This window comes from Agrilus planipennis, unplaced genomic scaffold (assembly GCF_000699045.2).
Source record: "Agrilus planipennis isolate EAB-ADULT unplaced genomic scaffold, Apla_2.0 scaffold414, whole genome shotgun sequence".
Taxonomy (NCBI): Eukaryota; Metazoa; Arthropoda; class Insecta; order Coleoptera; family Buprestidae; genus Agrilus; species Agrilus planipennis.
The window spans coordinates 1-21,512 of NW_020439224.1; the positions used below are offsets into that span (position 1 = coordinate 1).

Consider the following 21,512-nt stretch of genomic DNA (forward strand, 5'->3'; position numbering starts at 1 on the left):
GTCAGGTAACAAAAAATTATACTGGCTAGAAAAAAATTATATACGTTATATACGTTCGATTACAAAAGGATTCTTTTATTGATAAATGAATAGAGAAGTTGTAAGAAAAGCTCTGAAAAGTAAGAAAAGCTGTGTTGCAAAATCCGTCATCAATCAAGTGTAGTAGTAGTAAGCGTGAAGGTTTTCATGAAGCCCGAAGAAAATACGCGTTACAGCTTGCGGCAGCGTCTGTCCTGCAGCGTCGTTTGTAGAGGTACGTCCGTCGCGGCGTGCGTGAAAAAGAGGGACGAGACATCTGGCGCACTTGGCTCGCCGTTGTCGATCGGCATTCCCTTTAACATTTCGAAAAGAGCCAAAGCAGGCGGTGGTCGGGATGACGTCGTGTCGTCATCGGCGTCGTTGTCGTTGTCGACGGACTAGACGGCCAGCAAGCAAACATTCACGTTAAAATTGGATTGGATTGAATTGGGAGCAGCAACTAAAAGACGCTTTCAGATCTCTTTCGAACGTCGCCGCCGTCGTTGGTTGCTTGCTTGCTTGCTTGCTGGTCGACGCCAGACGTCGTTGTGTATCGATTCATTCGGCGGCCCTGGTTACCTTAGTCTCTCCCAGGTAAGCACAGTACGACGAAACTTCGGCGACCACCACTTTCTAGTTGCCATGTCAACTCAACAGTCGTCTTCGAATATAGTGAAATGTCAAACGTTTCTTTTCATTCTTCGAACCGTACCAATTTCTTTCATGTAAACGTAGACCCCGTTCTTCGCGCGTCCAATTTAATGCAGCAACATAATTATCGTTATCGTTCCCGTTTTGTTACAGGACCGCGGACTATTATGTCCCTGCCTTCGATGGTACATCGATCAGGGAACGGTCTAGTTGTTCGCAGTGTTGTCAGCGGAGACGCAATATACGGCGAAGACGTAGAAGAGGAGGAAGACAAGGAACGTGAAGAGTTTCGCGACTTGCCCGATTGCAAAATCAAACGAAATTATTCGTGCAGCAGCTGCGACTTCTTCACGCAAAATCCCAGACATTTCCTGTACCATTTGCGTGATGTGCATAAAGAGAAGGTGAAAATATACGAGTGCCCGAACTGTATCTACGCATCGAAGCATTTCCAGAAACTTCTCAGGCACGCCAAAATGGTACACGGCGGAACGGACGGGATGGAACTGCCGGAATTTCCCCGGAAAGGCAAGAAGCGCAGCATGCCCGAAGAAGATACCGAAACTAATTCGGAAGCTGTCGAAGAAGAACCGACAGTTTTCAAGTGTTCCTTGTGCCCTTTTACATCGAAGGGACAAAACCAACTGACCAGGCACGAACGCGAAGAGCACATCAAGACCAAGTTCTTCCGCTGCACCAAGTGTACTTACGTGACGCATATGAAGGCCAGGTTCACAAAACACGTCAAGTACCATTCAATGCCGATGATAAAGTGCGAAATGTGCGATTTCCGGACGCCTTACAAGTGGAACCTGGACAGACATTGCAAGAACCACAACGGTAACGGTGCCTTCCGGTGTTCCGCGTGCAATTTCACGGCGGACATAAAGCAAAGCCTGACGGTGCACGAAATGAACCACCACGTTCCGCCCGTGGGCCAAGCGGCCGGTTTGGGCGTAGGAAGAAGGCGCAACAAGGTGGGGGCCAGCGATTCCGTGGGCGCCGAGGAAACAGCATCGCTGGCTGCTGCTGCTGCTGCTGGTGCACACCAGGTAAGTAAGCAAAGTCGCGATATCTCCGACCAAACTTTTATTATATTTTATCGTCGTCTATTGTGAACACGACACACGATAAGGACACACCGATCTTTGCCTTGGGCGGCATTCGGGCGATAAGTAGTAGTGTTGCCGTTTCTTTCTTGTTTAGTCATTACTTAACATCTCGCTGTTGTGATTAACTCACTCCGTAATTTGTTTGACATTCGCATCGCCTTTATTTGAATGTAATAATATGCGCGAATTGTGTACGTATTACGCAAAATGTTTCAACTCGACTAGGTACATACATACCTAATGGGATTAATAAGTTATCGCTGTAGTTAGTTTGTCAGCTGATTTTTGAGTGAACATCCCGATTTCGCCGACCGAAGCCAGCGGGTAAAGTAAATTTTCTTTTTTAATACAAATATGTGAAACTGTTATCGAATAAAGTTTGCTTTTATCCTATTGCTGCAGATAAAATAAAACTAAAATTGTTTTTAACATTTTGAGCAACAAATAATATCGGATAATAAATCGGTGACAAGTACCAAAATTCTTGGCAAACAAAGTTGCAGTGTTGTAGTTCAAAACTAAAGGTGGAAACGTTACGTACCTACGTCCGTCCTACTGAAAATAACAAGAACTTTGCTCTCCTACATTCAAATAAAAGACTCGTAAACTTTAATTTCAAGGCTTTTCAAAATTTGTAAACGTTTACATCAGTGTTTACAGTTTTAAATAGGCTTTTTCAAAAATAATTATAATAATCGTAACACTTTCGGCTTTACGAGTACACCGAAAACAAATCGGCCTTCTTTTGATGAACAGACACTCATCGAAAATTATTGCATATTGCATAGAATTTTTATGGTAACGTTGAAAACTTCGTTTGATAAACAAGCGACTACTATCATGTACATATAAAGTCATTTATAGTCGCATTTTATCTGCAATATTTTACAATGACGTTATTGTTTCTTGATGATCCATTACTCCACGCCACGATGGTTTAATCGGAAAATAAAAAGAATAAAACCAGCAATAAATTGCAATTTTGTTTTCATATTTGCCCCTTTTCTACATATTTCGGAAACGTTTCTCGTTAAAATTGCGACGATAAATCGACTTCCAAACCAATTTGCATACGCTTCTTAATACAATAGTTTAGCGCAGTTGCAATTACAAAAGCCATTAGTTATTGTTAACACTTAGGCGTCCTTGAAACAATACTACATATGTTTTAAAAGCGATACCTATCCGCTTCTATTTATCGAAGACCATGCGGTTGTTATCGGCTGTATGTAGGCATACACATACAATACCTGTATAAAAAAGTATTTGTTGTTTCTCATTTCGTTTTTTTTTTTCTTTTTTATTATTTTTCCGCACTAATAGCGTACGTTAGGTGGGCGAAACATGTAGGTATCATACAATGTTCTAAATTTAAAACGGAATTACTACGATGCGTGCGTTATTTATACGGTGTTCCACCATCAGCAGCATCGGCCGATTTGTTTTAAAATAGTTTTTGTCGCGGTGAGTTACATCATTTCGGCCAGCTGATGTTGTCGATTCGCGAAATGTTTTTATTGTTTTTGTTAAAGAATTCGTTCTCCCTCTCTCTCTTTTCGTTCCGTTTGTTGTTACGGCTCGTAACTCACGTGCTTTCAGGTGACCGAGCCCAAGGAGGAGCACCCGAAACAGCAGCGTCGATCGAAAGCAGTCGCAGATAGTTTGCGAAGCAAAAAATTCGCGTCCGAAAGGCTAAAAATACCCAACAAGAAGTCGAAAAGTGCCAAGAACCAATCGCACCAGGGTTGCCACGCTTTTGGATCTGACTTCATCCATCCTGACGACATCATCCATCATGCCAACGGCAACATCTACATCAAGACCAAGTGCAAGCTGTGCAATTTCAAATCAGCTTGGGAAGGAGAAATGGCCCGCCACGAACAGAAAGTGCACAACATTTTAAGAGATAATATCGTTGCGACCAAGACGGCTCCTACTCCGAACCCGGTCCCACCACCGCCACCCCCCGTCGCGGCGAAGAAACCCACCCGGCCCGTTCCCAATCTGATACCGTTACCGTTCAAGATGCCCAGTAGACCCGTGGCGTCGGAATCGTCACCCGCTTATCATCCACCAATCGAGGAAGTCATCAGTCAGAAAGACATAAACGATATCTGTGCCAAATCGGCCAACAGTGCTTTGCGCGATTTTGCATCGTTGTTCAACAGCGAGGACGTGTTCAAGACACCCCCGACCGTTCAACGGTCACCGGAACATCCGAAAGTTTCCGGCGCCTCTACGACGACGATGGCGTTCAAGCGGAAAAACGCGTCCTTCTTTGACAAACTGAAGGAAAAATTGATGACAGGTGCCGGTGAAAGTGTCAGTTTGACGTGCCAGTATTGCGGACACAGGAGCAAGTGCCTCTCCGAACTGGCCGGACATCAGAAAGCCTGCGGCAAACAGGAAGTGCAAATTCAAAACCTCGCGCCCATACACAACATCAGCTCGTCGCGTTGTCAGTATTGTCGGCAGCGTTGCAAATCCAGCACCGATCTCTTCGTTCATCTACAGACGTGTCCGGAAGCGATCAGAAGGATACACCAGCAAGAGCTGAAGGAAAACCATGCCGACGATACGGTCGAAATGGACACGAATTGCGAAGAAACCGACGACGACGGATATTTCTACAGGAGCAATCCGCACCCCATGGAGAATCGCGTCTTCGTCTGGAACAACATCGAAGTGCCGCTGGACATCGAGATGGACAACAGCAACCACAACAACAGCGGACAGTTGTACATCGATTTCGGTAACGACGACAGGCAGGAGGACAACGTCTCCTTGGACTTGTCCATCAGAACTCAATCGCCCATGAGCGAGAACAGCTTCGTCGGATCGGAAATCATGCACAATAATAACAACAACAACAACAATAATAATAATAACAACAACAACAACAGTACTAGCAGCAGAACTGGAACTTCAACGGAAAAAGTGCCCACCCATGGTAACGATATTGCCACGGCTCAGGTGGCCCAGCATAAGAGGGTCTTTAAATGTCCCCACTGCAGTTTCTGGGCGTCCACCGCATCGCGGTTTCACGTGCACATCGTGGGCCATTTGAACAAGAAACCGTTCGAATGTTCCCTGTGTGCTTACCGGTCCAATTGGCGCTGGGACATTACCAAACACATCAAGTTGAAATCGGTCCGGGATCCTGCACACGAGCGTGCCAAAGTTCTAATGACTGACGAAACGGGACGTCGCAACTACACTAAATATAACAAATACTTAACGGAAATAAAATTTACGGGTGATCATAACGAAACAAGTGGTGGCGCTGGTACGCGACCAAAGAACAACACTAATAACAATAATAATAATAATAATAATCACGATCATCATGTGAATAACAATAATATCGGCAACGGTGATCCTAGCTTTAACCAAACGTTTCCTTCGAAAACAGAGTTACCAAAACTTACCAGAGCACCTTCGAGTAGTGATTTTAGTCCTTTGTTGAAGAACTCTCCCCTTCGACCGCCCCCTCCCCTAAAGGCAGCCGACGAAACCTTTTTCGCTAAGATTTCCTCCGAGAAAAAGAAGAACAACAACGACGCCAAGAAAACACTGTGGAAATGCAAAAAGTGCAACTTCAGGTACGTCATTCATTCATTCACTATTTCAAATCCTGATTCGGGCTTAATGATCGTCATCGGTTGCAGTTGCTTCCTAACGTTTCGCTAGCATGAGCGGTGAGCTTCTTCACAGGTCCTTTGATGCCGGATGTAGACTGACTACAGTACGACCTTTAGACTCGAATCAGGATAGCACCAGTATTACAGAGTAATTTTGTTCTTAAGGAAAATTACCTAAGTGTTTGCTACAAAAAAATTTTAAAGATCTTTAAGATTTGCTACATAATACCCAAGTGTTTGCTAGAAAAAAGTTTTTCAAAACATCTTTAATATTTGTTACATTTTTTTGGCTTGTTTGTGTACAATATCAAGCCCTGATAAAGGCATTAATTAAAACGAATCAGTATTATAAAGATAAACGCAAAAGCAAAAGCGTTATCTTCCCAAACAAAGTATTTCAATTTGTTTAACTTTACAGTTAATTAAATATTTTATTTAAATTAAAGCGAGTCTGAAAGTATAATAACAAGTGTATTATTTCCTGTATTTTTTTTAAAACTAAAGACAACAACATCAATTGGACACATTCTATTCGTTCTGGGTGAAATTTCGTTTGTACGGTATTGTCCTTGTGTCCTTTTTTACTAAGAAAAAGTTACTTATGTCATATGAAATTTAGTTAATTTCCCTATTATTAGAACATCCGAAGTCCTTAACTATTTGTGAGCACAGCTAAGTCTGCTCTACGTATACTCCCCTTGGCTCCTGAATCTCCATCTGATATATCTCTGATTAGCTCTTCATGCCTGAGAAGGGGTGTTCTATCAACCTATTTCGCCTATTTCTTATTGACTACCAAAGAGTCCTCTGTTCTCCTGTTTACCTCAAATTAGTTAGGAAAAATTGTTGCTGCTGTCACACCCTCGCCGGGAATCGAACCCGGGACCTTTGGCTTTACGCACCAACGCTTTAACCACTAAGCCACGAAAGGTGACAACAGAAACAACAACATAAGTACGTTTTGTTGTATGAATCTTTTATTGTCAAGAGTTTGTTATAATCTTTTAAAAGAGCCAATTAACTTAATGTACTCTTTCGTTTTATCAGGGATGCATCGCATGAAAAGCTTCTCGACCACGTGAAAGGTCACTACCAGCAAGACATTGGATTTCAAGGTAATAACGTTAGTGGAACTTCGTCAGACGGTCAGGCCCTTAATAATGATGAGGCAAGTGAAGGCAGGGCAATACTGCGAGGGCATGCGCCCTTTCGGTGTGGGCACTGCCATCAAGTATCAAATTGGAAGCATGTTATTCAGGTATACTAACACGCTTGCGCATGCTTGTACTAACGGATGGTGTGTAGTTTTACAGTTTTCTTTTCTGATCTTACAAACTTTTCGTAGACTGGATTTGCTAAGTGGTCTCCACTCTTGGTACCTATAACGTAGCTCTGTAGAGGATGAAAAATTGCATGTAGAACTAACCTTCGGAGTTTCATTTTTCAATTAACAATTACGAACGTACTAAAAAGTCGCGGTTTTACATTTTCAATTAAATGGTATTTAACTTCTTCGATAAACAATTGTAACTGATAAGATTACAATTTGATATAAAACTGAGTCCTTCTACAACGTTTAAGGAAATCGAATAATAGTTATGATTAAAAAGACTTATTACAAATTGTTTTGTTCACTTTAAAAAGTTTTCAACAAATTTTATGAAAAAGATATGCAATATTAATTATTATTTCGAATAGTATTTATTTTGCATACGTCTATCTGATACAAAATACACAAACAAAAAATCGTAATATTCCATTCACTTAAAATAAAGTTGGTCATTGGAATTAGTGTTAAAGCAGATGCTTCAGTTTTCTGCAATTGGTTTTTTTTCAGCTGAATACCTGTTGAAACAATCGTACAATAAATTGATTACATATGAATAAACAATAATCATTTATCAATCATATTCAAGCAGACTTATCACCACATAAATATTTCTAAAATCAAACTATGTTTGAAGAAATATAACATCACCTTATGTTATTTCAAATTTTAAATGCATTTGTCAGAATTTATATTTTTTATCTAAAAAGACAGGCTGCAGTTTTCGTGATCGTTTTTTATTTATTTATTTAAAAGATTGCTGTTCAAGTAATCAACTTTTATCAGTTACGTTCGAGGAAAAGAGCACTTTGTATTAATATCGAAAATATGCATCAAAATTGATATTCTGAACTGAAAAATACTTGTATTTTTTTTTTAATTAACAGATACGTTATTTTAGTTTGTAATGAAAGCTTGGCTTCATATACCTACTAACATTTTAATAACAGCAAGTTGCTGCATAACATTTTTTTTTTGGAAGGGAAAATGAGAATGAATTTTTCTTTTTTTAGAGCCAAAAAATTCAGGTCAGAGTTCCTGTAAAGGCGACATGTGGTGGGTCATTGTAATTTTATTTAAATTTTTTTTCATGAGGGCGTACAGCATGAGCAAAACATAAAACATTAATATTTCGACTGATCAAGGCGATTGTTCGAAAAAATATTGATTCTTGCTTCATAAATTAGTTTTAGTGCTAAAACCAACAAAAATCGTCTTAATCAGTTGAAAGGTGTTTGTTTCTAATATTAAGCATGAACAAAATAACATTAATAACTAACAGTAATCCTGATTGAAATGGAATGTTTAAAATTGATTATTATTAAGATGTGATGAAAATAATTGTAGTTTGAATCATGTTACTTTTTAAATCTTCCTTGCCTGTCTTTTGATATTTTTGTGATTGATGTGTTTTGTTGCAAATAATCCATAATACTAATATCAGCACAAATATAATTATGCCAATTGCTCTGGAAGAACATCAGAAAACAGTAAATACCTACCTCTTTATTTGAGGAAGACTATAAGGATTAAGGATAATAGTATGAAGTTATTAAATGTTTGTTCTTTACATAACTAGTTTACAATCTTTTTTATTATCTTTTTAAAGAGACCTAAAATAATTAATAATAGAGTATATTTTTTATAAATTTTAATCTCAATAGGGTTTATTAATATTTAAATGAATACGATGCTCCAGGATTTAAGAAAATCGTGTTAAAATAGAATAAGTACCTAAACGTTTGTTTGGAATGAACTGTTATTAATGTTTCCTGTTTCTTTATTTCCAGAGGCACTGTCGTCTAAAACATAGGGGTGACATTCGTGTTCTAGTGGGTACAAAGTCCGGAGTTGAACGATTGGAAGTAGACGATCAAACGGACGAGCCCGACCACGTCGATGTTCCTCAAATGGGTACTTTCAAATGCAAGCAATGTCCCTTTTCAAATGACTACAACAAAGAGTTCGAAAGTCACCTTGCTTGCCATGTCGCGTCATCCGATAGCATAATGAAGTGTTATTTTTGCACGTTTTTCGTGTCAGAAAAGGACGATCTCTGTGAGCATTTAAAACTCCACGGCATCACAGAACCGGAAGATTACATGTTGAAAATGATGGAGAGGAACGGTTCCGAAGCAGAACTCAGTAAAAAATATAGGTGTGTTGTATGCCCTTACATTACTAATAGTAAATCTCAATTTTTATATCATAAACAATTTCACAAGCCAAGAGGTGGCCAGTACTCCTGCAACATATGCAGTTACAACGTTTCTAAGCGTCATCTGCTTCATCAACACCTTAAAGTACACAGTTCTACTAATTCATTGACTGATAATAGCGAAGATGTAATAGATGTGGACGAAACGCCAGAGGAATCCGAAGACGGATCATCCGCAAATTCCAGTTTCGAATCGCAAAGTTTGCCTGATATACCCCTGGTGTGGGTGAGCAAAGGCGATAAGATTTCTAAAATGTTCAAGTGTCGTTTCTGTCCACACGTCAACTTGAGGAAAGTTAATATCCAGGAACACGAGAAAATGCATGGATATCGTGAAAAAACAAAAGGTAACGAAATCGAACATCGCTGTAGTGAATGCAATTATGTGTGCAATAATGCTGGCGTTTTGTCATCACATTCTAAAGTTCATCAAGGTCTATATGGCCAAATCCACTGCCTTGTCGACTCGACTAAATCTGACGACGAACAAATTCACGAACTAAGCCGTCTAATCAGTTTACAAGCGGCCCAAGAAAACGATTCTGTCGAAAAGACGGATGAATACGAGAATCCAGAAAACAATACAATGGATACGGAAGAAGAAGATGGCGAAGAAAAGGACGACGTCGATGACTCTTTGCTCTATTTTTGTCGTAAATGCCCTGCAAGATTTCTAAAAGAAAAGGAATACATAATACACATGCGTTTCCACTGTGTTCGTCTGTTTTACAAATGCGAATTTTGTACTTACTCTGCAAGACAGAAACCACATTTACTATCGCATAGTAAAGTTCACACTTTGGAATACCAGGAAAGAAGTAAAGAACTCAAAAGCATTTTCTGTGTGAATGATAAACACAAGCCACCTCGATTGGTCGTCCTGAACGGTGGCGAGTGGGTTGTTGCAGATGACGACGAAAAAGACTTCGAAAATGTCACCACTTCAACCCCAAAGCATAGAGTTACCATGAACGTTCCGTTATCGGGGACTGAATTGTTTCAACAAAAATCCGAAGCAGAAAAATTGAATGCTGCAGCAGAAAAAGCATCAAAACAAAATCCACTTCCGCCTTCACAAAGGAGAACTAGTATAACAAACGGAAATCCCAATTTTGTGTACCCCACTAGTTTGAAAAATGGGCAGGTGAAAGAAAAACGGTACAAATGTCACAAGTGTCCAAGTGCTTTTGAAAAACATGAACAATACAAAGTTCATTTAAGTTTGCATGGTGCCAAACAACGGTACAAATGCGATCACTGTGATTACTCCGTAAAGTACTATGCAAATTACGCCCAACATCTCAAAAAGCATAACGCGCAATCAGTTAAGTCTAGTAGTAATCATTCTGACAAAGAAATGAACGCGTATTTAACAGAAGTAACTGTTAAAACTGAAATTCAACATCCGCGTGCTTCGAAAAATATTTCGTCTAAAAGGGGTCTAACTGCGGATGCGGAACTCGACGCACTTACCATCGGAAATCAAAGACGATCCAGTTCTAATAATAAACACGTTCTTACAGGTGCGGAAGAGAAGAAAATGTTCTGGTGTTCTAATTGCCCTTATGTTAATCACAGGAAGGATGCCGTGGAGAACCATCAGAAACGTCACGTAAGCGTTTCTGGAATTGAAAATAATTACACGTGCGATCACTGCGATTATTCAGCACCCCAACAGCACTTCATTAGGGATCATTCAAAATTACATGTTGTAAAAAAGGAAGACAGTCAGACAGACGAGCCAATGGCTTGTGATAATGATAAAATGTCTCCCGAAGATATTAAAAGTGAATCAAGTGATGATATTGAGGAACATCTTGTAATAGAACCTACGAAAGTTAAGGAAGAAAGTAATACGGAAGTTTTAGACAACATTAATAACAACAAAGGTGATAAGACATTCGTTAATCCTGAAAATGGTGAAATAGTGAAAAATAAAAAGGTCAAGGACGAGGAGAGCGTGGAGAACGGGGAGGAGTGTGCATCATAGTCAATTGTTAGTGGTAGTATCAATTAATTAGTGGCTGTAAATTTCCTACTAATCATTATATTAAACAAGTACAAACTGTCACTTATTGCCTTCGTAGAGTATTTTTACAAAAGTATTGCACATATAAGTGTATTATATACCTACCTACCTACCTACCTAAGGGTAGTAAAAAGATGTTTATTTTCAGTTATTTTGTTTTATAGGGGGATTTAGTTACTTATTTAAATCATGCCAAAGCATTTAATGCCAAAATGCCATTCATTATGTTGATTGTATTTTTTTCTTTTAACTTAAATAAAATATGTTACAATTTGTTTCATTTTCATTTCAATTTATTTGCAGCATCCGTTTACAACATTTCAATCCCGCCGAAAAGTCTAGAACTATTTTGCTGGATATTTTAAATCAGAAAATTGGTAAGTTATGTTACTTTTAATATCTCCCTTTTTATTGTCCTTTGTTTCGTTTCGTTTTCTTTTAAAATTTAAATTGTGATTGAACAAAGGTTCTTAAAAGACTGTTGTTGTAGTTACACGCAGTTAACTCTATCGTTACTTCATAAATCCTTATCGTTTGATAATTAAAGAGAACAGGTTTACTTACAAATAAAAATTACTAATCTGTTCTGTAACCGAAATTTTACTGATAACGGTTTATTTATTAGAAAGTGAAGATAAAGGCATAAATGAAAGTAATCACTTTTCAAGATTCTCTGATTATTAATTGGGAGTGACTTTAAAATCATGGAATCAGTCCTACAACAGTTCTATGTATTCTTCATCCCTTATAACATTCAGAATGATTGTTGAACATAGGCGCGCATTTTTATGTTTAGAATAATCATGTAATTTTCGTCAATAATTTAAACCCTACTTATTTCAACGCGCAATAAAAAACTGTTATCACCACTAAATTCTATAAACATATTTATGTATCTTTAATCCATTAGAGCATTCAGAATGATTGTTGAAGGTGTCGAAAATTTAGGTGCGCATTTTTATATTTAGAATTTTTATTTAATTTTCGTCAATTAATGATTTAAATCCAACTTATTTCAACGCGCACTAAAAAACTATTATCACCACTAAATTCTATAAACATTTTTATATACTTTTCAGCTGTTAGAGCATTCAGAATGATTGTTAAACATGTCAAAAATTTAGGTGCGCATTTCTATGTTTGGAATTTTTATCTAATTTTCGTCAATTAATGATTTAAACCCTACTTATTTCAATGCGCACTAAAAAACTATTACCATCACTAAATTCTACAGACATTTTTATGTACTTTTAATATGTTAAAGCATTCAGAATGATTGTTGAAGGTGTCGAAATTTTAGGTGCGCGTTTTTATGTTTAGAATTTTTGTTTAATTTTCGTCAATTAATGATTTCATCGCGCACTAAAAATCTGTTATTACTGCTAAGTTTTACACCTTTTTTTATATTTATACTTCATCCTTAATGATTGCTGAACAAGTTCGCATTTTTGTTTAGAATTTTTTAACTGGCGGTATTATTTTTTGAAAAAGGAAATACACATGAATAAAAAACAATCAGTTTTACAAGATTCTTTTATTGTTAATTAGGAGCGACTTCAAAATCATAGTATCGTTTAATGTATGGATATATGGAAAATATAATGTTTCTAAGTTGATGTACAGCAGTGATCATTTTTAGTAAGGCTTCTTCTTTAGAAAGGAAACCATTTAACTAAGTATATAACTAAATTAAAGCTGCATGGAATTAATTTATAAAACTTCAACAAGTTTAGTCAAAATGTAATTTTTTTAGTTTTCCTGGTTATATTAATAAATTATCATTTCTACATTTGTATAATACAAAAAAGAGAAAAAATAATAAAACGCACATAATAACGTTGTTACAATGTAAACGTAATGATTCACTATTACAAGAATCCTTATTTAGAAAGATGCAGAACAACTATTATTGACCCTATATCCCTTTTGTTAACTATTGATGCGTGCATTGCACACCAGGCCCAGAATGTATGTGCTCATCGTCACTTTCATAAGCTTCTGACCTGCCACTGTGAGAACTTCTGTCGTTAGGATCATAATCATGTAAATCGACTTCTTCGACGTGTTCTCCAACTGGCATTGTGAACTGTGGTCTAGGAGGCAAGATGCTTTCCAAAACCTTCAGCTGACGTTCATTAGCAAAATGATTGCTAGGAAATGTAATATCGAATGTTACGTACAAATTACCCTTTTCAAAAGGATTCTTGTACTGTGGCATTCCTTCTCCTGGAACTGTTTTAGTATCGCCCGGCTTAATAACGTCCCCAGGAGGCTGTTTGATTAACAATTCGCGTCCGTCTAACTGACGGACTACTGTAGAAAATCCGCAAAGAGCTTCTGTTAAAGAAATTGTTTGCTGCATATGCAAATCATTACCAGACCGCTGAAATTTCTCGTGGGGCTTTTGTTGCAAAATTATCACCACATCACCGGGCTCAATATCGGGTTGCTGATCACCTTCTCCACGGAAATAAATCTTCTGGCCATCAGGCATACCTTTGTCAACATGGACTTCAAGTATTTTCGTTTCATTACATACTTTCTTTCCTTTACAGGCAGCACATCTATCCTTTTCATTAATGATTTCACCTTCACCTTGACAATCAGGGCAACGAGACTGCATCTGCTGAGTCATTCCTGGACCTAATTAAAACATTATAATGTTATATATCTTGAAAAATAGAAGCAAAAAATATAAAGCCACGATCCAACTGAACCTTGGACTAAATCATTAGTTAAATTTGAAACTCTAAAAATATCAATAAATTTCAATCCATTTGCAACTACATGCCAAATTAAAATTTACAGAAGTATCCATATTGAAGTACACTGAGAATCTTACCTAATTGACGAAATGTCACTTTTAATCCACAGCCTTTACATGCACGACATGTTGTAGTATTTCCGGATTTGCTTCCTTTTCCTGCACAAGTAGCACAAATTACATTCTTACTAAGCTGTAATTTAGCTGTTTTCCCATTATATAAGTCTTCCAATGTTACTCTTAGAGGATGTACAGTATCTTCCCCTTTGTGTCTTCTACGCATACCACCACCACCCATGAAACCTCCAAAGAGACTACCCCCAAACAGCTGCGAAAAAATCTCATCTGCTCCAAAACCACCATCCTGGGCTCCTTCTTGCATACCTTTCAATCCATATTTATCATAAGTTTGTCTTTTTTTGGGGTCTGAAAGGACTTCATAGGCATAGGAAATTTCCTTAAAAGTGTCACCAGCCTCAGGATTTTTGTCAGGATGAAACTCTTTGGCAAGTCTCCTATACGCCTATGGATGAAACAAAAATAACTTTCGATTCATATTTACAGGTAGGACGTGTTACTACGACATACTAATTTTTTTATTACGTCGCGTTTTTCAATTCTTTATTCTCGTTACTTGCCATAACTGTCCTTGACAATTATGCATACAGTTACAAATAATATGCAAGATCGGTTTGAATATGTGGTTAAATAGTTAGAAACAGATTAAACATTTATGATAAGCTTTAAATAAATTACCTTTTTAATTTCACCATCCGAAGCGTTTCTACTAACTCCTAAAATATCATACAGCTTGTTGTCTGCCATCTTTCTAAACAAGGAATGACGGAATAAAATTTTATGCTCATGCGTCGCCGAATAAAGGTATTTGACAGCACTCTGAAGTTCGTATGTCAGATTTTTCAGAAAAATAGAAGTCCCTAGTAAGCATTAATAAAACTAAAATGCTGACCTATTACATTATGCTTAGGGCACAAAGTCAATTAATGTTTTACATGCCATATTAATTTAATATGTAATTATAAAGGTTTGTTTGTCTTGTCCATTTTTACAGCGTTATCGTCCCGTTTGAATGGGAACCGGTGGGGTTGAAACAAGTCGTTTTGAATTGTACCCTTCCTTGTAATAACCTATGACCTTTGCTTATCCTGTAGTAAAGTTAAATAATTATATCAGTAGGATAATTTAATAAAAACAGAGCAAATACTTATTGCCAAAATGCTATACTAACATGTTCGGTTCAATACTGACAATTTTTACTTTGAGTCAATAAAAAATTTGAATCGTACTTATTTCAAAGCTCATTAAAAAGCTGTTATCACCACTAAATTCTACATACATTTTTACATATTTTTCATCTTTTATAACATTCAAACTGATTGTTGAACAGGTCGAAAATTTACGTGCGCGTTTTCATGTTTTGAATTTTTATGGAGTTTTCGTTAATTAAACAATTAAATCTTACTGATTTCAACGAGCACTAAAAAACTGTTATTACCATTAAATTCTCCAGACATTTCTACGTATTTTTGCTCTGTTAGAACTTTCAGAATAATTGTTGAATGTGTCGAAAATTTAGGTGCGCATTTTTATGTAATTTTTGTCAATTAAACATTTAAATCTTACTTATTTCAAGGAGAATTTAAAAACTGTGATCACCACTAAATTCTGCATACATTTTCACGTATATTTCATCCCTTATAACATTTAAACTGATTGTTGAACATGTCGAAAATTTACGTGCGCGTTTTCATGTTTTGAATTTTTATGCAGTTTTCGTCAATTAAACAATTAAATCTTACTGATTTCAATGCGCACTAAAAAACTGTTATCGCCACTAAATTCTACACACATTTTTATTTATATTTCCTTGGTTAGAAGTTTTAGAATAATTGTTGAATGTGTTGAAAATTTAGGTGCGCATTTTTATGTTCAGTGTTTTTATGTAATTTTTGTCAATTAAACAATTAAATCTTACTTATTTCAAGGCGAATTAAAAAACTGTTATCACCACTAAATTCTGCATATATTTTTACATATTTTTCATCTTTTATAACATTCAAACTGATTGTTGAACAGGTCGAAAATTTACGTGCGCGTTTTCATGTTTTGAATTTTTATGCAGTTTTCGTCAATTAAACAATTAAATCTTACTGATTTCAATGCGCACTAAAAAACTGTTATCGCCACTAAATTCTACACACATTTTTATTTATATTTCCTTGGTTAGAAGTTTTAGAATAATTGTTGAATGTGTTGAAAATTTAGGTGCGCATTTTTATGTTCAGTATTTTCATGTAATTTTTGTCAATTAAACAATTAAATCTTACTTATTTCAAGGCGAATTAAAAAACTGTTATCACCACTAAATTCTGCATATATTTTTACATATTTTTCATCTTTTATAACATTCAAACTGATTGTTGAACAGGTCGAAAATTTACGTGCGCGTTTTCATGTTTTGAATTTTTATGGAGTTTTCGTTAATTAAACAATTAAATCTTACTGATTTCAACGCGCACTAAAAAACTGTTAGTACCATTAAATTCTCCATATATTTCTACGTATTTTTGCTCTGTTAGAACTTTCAGAATAATTGTTGAATGTGTCGAAAAATTAGGTGCGCATTTTATGTTCAGTAGTGTTATGTAATTTTTGTCAATTAAAGAATTAAATCTTATTTATTTCAAGGCGAATTAAAAAACTGTTATTATCACAAAATTCTAGATATATTTTTATGTATGTTTCATCTCTTATAACATTCAAACTGATTGTTGAACATGTTGAAAATTTACGTGCGCGTTTTCATGTTTTGAATTTTTATGCAGTTTTCGTCAATTAAACAATTAAATCTTACTTATTTCAGCACGCACTAAAAAACTGTTATCACCACTAAATTCTACATACAATTTTATGTATTTTTCATCTTTTATAACATACAAACTGATTGTTGAACATGTTGAATATTTACGTGCGCGTTTTTGTTTTGAATTTTTATGCAGTTTTCGTCAATTAAACAATTAAATCTTACTGAAATTTGATTTTAATAAAATAACAGGTTTTATTTTATTTGGTATACAAACGGTCCAAACAAATTATTGTATTATTGTTATTATTATTATTATTAAGCACTAACTACTAACCACATTCAATCTATATGAATGTTTTTTACTTTCATTTGACTATTTGTTTAATCTGAGTAATTCTAAGTTGTTTACTGTACATTACCATTTTTTATGCGATTTTTGATAGGCCGATTTTTATAGATGAAAATGAAGATAAAAAACTAGTTACCTTTATTTATCAAAAATTTGCTGTTCGCTTATTAATTAAGTTTTATTGTTTGTGTTATAAAGTAATCATAGTAAAGGCAGTCCTAATCTCTAATGGCGTTTTTTATAATCGCAACATTCGGTCACCTTCCTATTTATCGCAAAACAATAATACGAAAGGACTTCATAGGCATAGGAAATTTCCTTAAAAGTGTCACCAGCCTCAGGATTTTTGTCAGGATGAAACTCTTTGGCAAGTCTCCTATACGCCTATGGATGAAACAAAAATAACTTTCGATTCATATTTACAGGTAGGACGTGTTACTACGACATACNTCGGTCACCTTCCTATTTATCGCAAAACAATAATACTATTTTAATATTTATTTATCTGTGAAGATAAATTTGCTGAATAGAATCGTGAATTTTTTCGTTAATAAGAAATTGTCTGATTAAATTTAAAAATTAATTTCTAAATTTATGAATTAAACAGTTAAGTATTGTAGAAATGTGTACACTTATATATTTTTTAAAACGTATTTTATGTTACTCAGATAATTCGATACCAATCTTGTGGTATGTCCTTCTGTATTTATTAATGGGCTTTAACAAAAAAAAAACTGGTAAAAATCTACGTTTATTATATTATTGTACGTACTATTACATTTACTTAACTACTATATGTACATATGTACTCAATAGCAATTCCTGCTTATGAGAAATAAAAAGGTGATTGTAATACGTCCCTGATCTCATTTGTTTCAAACCGCTCAAAAGAAATGTTATTACCACTAAATTCTATGTATATCTTTATGTATTTTTCATCCCTTATAGCATACAGAATGATTGTTGAACATTTTAAAAATTTATGGGCGCCTTTTTTGGCATAGAATTTTCATGCAGTTTTGGTTAATAAGGAAAACATCATTTTTTTTAACGCGTACTAGAAAACTTATTATCACTGAATTCTATGTACTCTTTTATGCAGTTTTCATCTCTTATAACATTCAAATTGATAGTTCAACATGTTAAAAATTCAAGAGCGGTTTTTAATATTCAGAATTTTTACTTGTTAATAGGTTTAAACAGATTATAAGATTTCTCAATGTGGCATGTTTGGGAAAAATTGGAAACGTTCTTTCAAAACTTCAGTATGAGGATTAATTGAATTAAAATTTGCTTCAAAAATAATTTCAAATCAAGCTTGAAACGAGAAGGATGCGGTTTCGCAAATTTTTGTTTTTACTACTTCGAAAGCTCTCCGTACAAAGGTTCGGGGATGGCGCCAGCAGTCTCTTGCGTCCGCAGTACACGTAAGAGACTGGAAAATTCCGTATTCATTAAATAATGTCGGACGTTAATGTGTTCGCGTTAATTGTTTCCGAAATGCTGTTGTTTTTGCCGGTTTATTATGTAGTTTTTAGTAGCAGTGCAAAAACATTTGATTTTCTCAGTTTGTTCATTGTAAGAAAAGTGTTGTTAACAATATCAGTATTGATGTTATCAAGTGAGGAAGTGTTATCCAAGGATAATATAATACCGTCTTTTGTTTAATGTTGGATCGTTAAAAGGAAATAATTACCCTTTGGTGAGTTTTTTACATTTGATTTTTGTTTTCGAAATTTCTGTGATAGTGGTAGGATTTTGCCTTTTTTCTATATTAAGGACTTAAAGGATTTTCAATTTTTTTAAACGAAATTGAGAGTTCACGAAGTAATATCTATAGGAATAACTAATTTAAATAAAATTAATACCAATTGTTAATTTTTTGCAAAACCATTAGGTATATTTTAATATTTCGTCTAACCAGTAGATATAACAGTTGAATGTTTGAACGATTTGTCGAAAAGAAAACATATTTTCCATTTTAGTATAAACTGCAGTTAAAAAAATTGTTTTAAGAATTAATACGTTGCTTTTGTAATTATTTGATTTACTTACTACCTTAAGATACCCTTAGAATACGAAATTTACTTGTTGATTTACATTGTATTATTTAAGATAGGAAAGAATCGTTCTACAAATTACTTCAATTTACCATTTTATTAGTATTTATAGGGTAAAAGGTTTAATTTTTTGTAAAATTAAAAAGGTAAAATTGTTTAAAGCTTAGCGCTCACACTACTTTTAAGCCGCGCGAGAGGTATAAGAGAACGGCTAGTTGGTTACATCGGTGGTAATAGGGTTATATCTCGAAGGTTATTGTACTGCCCGTGCACTGAGTGGCCATAGGTGTACGCAGGGTTCAGGAAGTAGCTGGAGAGATATGCCTAGACGTCGTATATTACTAATCATCCGGCTGGGCCAGGCTGACGCTCATTATCGGTTAATCTTCAGCTACTTACAGCTTTCATTGCGCTTACGCGTAATATGGAAGTTCGTAGGTGGTTGCGGATTAAACGATAAATGGGGGGCCCTTGGTTACTGGGATGGTTTTGCTTTTTTTCACAAAAATTTGTTTTATCAGTATAGAAATTTCTTCTTTTAAAACTTTCGAAGTAGTGAAAATTTTCGAAGATTTTACATTTCTGAACTGGCAACATTTTTCCTTTGGTCTTTAGGGAATTGTCTAAGTTGATGTCTATATAAAAAAAATTAGGATATTATTTTTTTATTAATTTAACACAGTTTTTTGGAGATTTAGCAATGGATGGATACCCATTTCCGCCCCATTTCAGTGTAGTATACTCATTCTGAAGCTCCAGTAGATTAATATGTTGATATTATAAAATTTCAACAATATTGTATATACATATTGGTCGGTTAATAATGACATCATCCCTTCTCTGGGATAGCATGCTTATAACTTATATGTAGAAATGTGTAAAATGGTTTTTTAAATGTATTTAATTACAAAATGCAAATACTTTTTTGGTTTGTTATTTCAAAATAGATTTTACTTTTGTATTTTAAACGCTAAATGCAAAATACGTATTTTCAAAATGCCTTTTTCAAATAAATACTTTTTTGTAGTACCTATTTAATTTTCTACATTTACTTCAGTATAAAATATTTTTTAATAAAACCTTGCAGGCATTTGCTTATTTTTTAAATAATGGAGTTTTTCTACACTAATAGTGGTGTTTGCACTTTATCACTAGCTACGAAGATTAAGTATTATTCATGTTTTTCTGCCTGAAGTGATTGAGATATAGTTTTTCTATCTTTATGTTAATGTTCATTCAGTTCAGCAACAAATTATTCTCCTATATGCTTCCTTATTTGCCTTTGTCATAGTTTTTATTGGAAAAAAGACACTGATGTCAAAATAGTTTGCATAACGTAACAAATAATTTTATTAATGTAGAATCACTTCAGTCATTTTGTATCAAAATATTTACAACCCCATTTTGTTTCTGACCTTTTACACATTCTAATAAGAGAAGGAAATGGAATCTATAGTCTTTTTTGGTTTTGAGTTTATCTAATAAGTGAAGTTTTCAAATCGTTTTCTAAAAATTTTGATTATATGCATTCATTAGCACACCACATATATCTCACACATATCGTGTAGGTTTCAGTTTTACACAGCTGGCATATATCAATTCGATATTGTTTTGCGGGCTGTTTTGTTGTAATTCACAGAATTTCGTAATTCCTTACTAAAGGTACGATAAGTGGTGATTTAGCAAGTGCCGATATCAATTTGGAACTTCAAAATTCCATGGACCATGACACTGAACCCGGAAAACAATATCGGTTCAATATTTTAGATTATCTATTTCCAACGAGTTTAGAATTTTTTGGGCTCTCTACAGTTATAGAATTAGAAGTCATGGAATGTCTCTTTGTCCCCTTTTTAAGCTTCTAATACCTTCAATACAATACCAATGTGGGCAACTTTAATTCATCATGTTGTATAATGTTTGATCGGTGATACTAGCGAAACTTTTAACGGCAAAAATGTATTTTGCGTATTACAAATAGAAAATGCATTTTGAAAAGTATTTTAAATAAAATACAAAATGCTTTTCTCAAAAAAGAATTTAAATAAAAAATAAAAATAGGTATTTTGTATTTGAATTTTAAATATGTACAGAGTATCATTGTATAGGATGGCAAATATTACTTTTACCCATAGCTGCTAAATTACTAGATCGGGCACTGGAAAATGATACAGGATAAAGCTTCTCAGGGTGGTATGGGAACCTGATCTCTAATCTCTTATTCAAATAGCATGACGTATATGTAGGAAAATTCCACACTAATTAAATAATGTCGGTTGTTAGTGTATTCACGGTAATTACAGTCCTGACGCTGGAAGCTGGCGGAAATTTTAAAATGGCGTGGATGCGCGGTGGCAAAAGTAGGCAGTTTCAGGTATAAAGATTGCAGCCCTCATTCTTCAGTATTCCTATCAGGGGCGTAGATTAAATATTTAAAAATAGGGATCAGTGAGCAAGTAATAGACAGACAAACAGAAGAACTAATTGTTGATGTTGGTGACAGTGATAGAGATTCC

At 35.1% G+C, this 21,512-nt stretch overlaps 2 protein-coding genes and 1 long non-coding RNA gene across 5 annotated transcripts in view; 2 read left to right on the top strand and 1 right to left on the bottom strand.

Moving 5' to 3' along the window:
- The first annotated feature begins 18 nt into the window (after positions 1-18).
- LOC108743002 (zinc finger protein Xfin-like) lies at positions 19-11,271 on the top strand. 3 transcript variants are annotated; one of them, XM_025978162.1, is made up of 5 exons: positions 19-612; positions 823-1,721; positions 3,381-5,383; positions 6,470-6,680; positions 8,540-11,271. In XM_025978162.1, the coding sequence occupies exons 2-5, from the start codon at positions 837-839 to the stop codon at positions 10,955-10,957; spliced, it is 5,517 nt and encodes a 1,838-aa protein (XP_025833947.1). In that variant the 5' UTR covers positions 19-612; positions 823-836; the 3' UTR covers positions 10,958-11,271. The 3 variants fall into 3 exon arrangements, with proteins under 3 accessions (XP_025833947.1, XP_025833945.1, XP_025833946.1); XM_025978160.1 differs by having other exon boundaries at positions 19-1,721; XM_025978161.1 differs by having other exon boundaries at positions 20-1,721; positions 6,470-6,590.
- A 1,240-nt stretch (positions 11,272-12,511) lies between these two features.
- Positions 12,512-14,628, bottom strand: LOC108743003 (dnaJ homolog subfamily A member 2). The gene is made up of 3 exons (XM_018478398.2): positions 14,517-14,628; positions 13,839-14,283; positions 12,512-13,639 (listed from the first exon to the last, which is right to left on the bottom strand). The coding sequence occupies exons 1-3, from the start codon at positions 14,583-14,585 to the stop codon at positions 12,930-12,932; spliced, it is 1,224 nt and encodes a 407-aa protein (XP_018333900.1). The 5' UTR covers positions 14,586-14,628; the 3' UTR covers positions 12,512-12,929.
- A 3,795-nt stretch (positions 14,629-18,423) lies between these two features.
- LOC112905543 overlaps positions 18,424-21,512 on the top strand; it is a 14,486-nt gene continuing 11,397 nt past the window's right edge. Inside the window, exon 1 of the long non-coding RNA XR_003231863.1 lies at positions 18,424-18,638. This is a non-coding gene — a long non-coding RNA (uncharacterized LOC112905543). The remainder of the gene's footprint in view (positions 18,639-21,512) is intronic.

Coding starts and splice junctions, on each gene's coding strand:
- LOC108743002 (XM_025978160.1), top strand. CDS start 696: ATGTCAAACGTTTCTTTTCATTCTTCGAACCGTACCAATTTCTTTCAT. Junction 1,722..3,380: donor CTGCTGCTGGTGCACACCAG/GTAAGTAAGCAA, acceptor ACGTGCTTTCAG/GTGACCGAGCCCAAGGAGGA. Junction 6,681..8,539: donor ATTGGAAGCATGTTATTCAG/GTATACTAACAC, acceptor CTTTATTTCCAG/AGGCACTGTCGTCTAAAACA.
- LOC108743003 (XM_018478398.2), bottom strand. CDS start 14,585: ATGGCAGACAACAAGCTGTATGATATTTTAGGAGTTAGTAGAAACGCT. Junction 14,284..14,516: donor CGGATGGTGAAATTAAAAAG/GTAATTTATTTA, acceptor TTTCATCCATAG/GCGTATAGGAGACTTGCCAA. Junction 13,640..13,838: donor AGTGACATTTCGTCAATTAG/GTAAGATTCTCA, acceptor TGTTTTAATTAG/GTCCAGGAATGACTCAGCAG.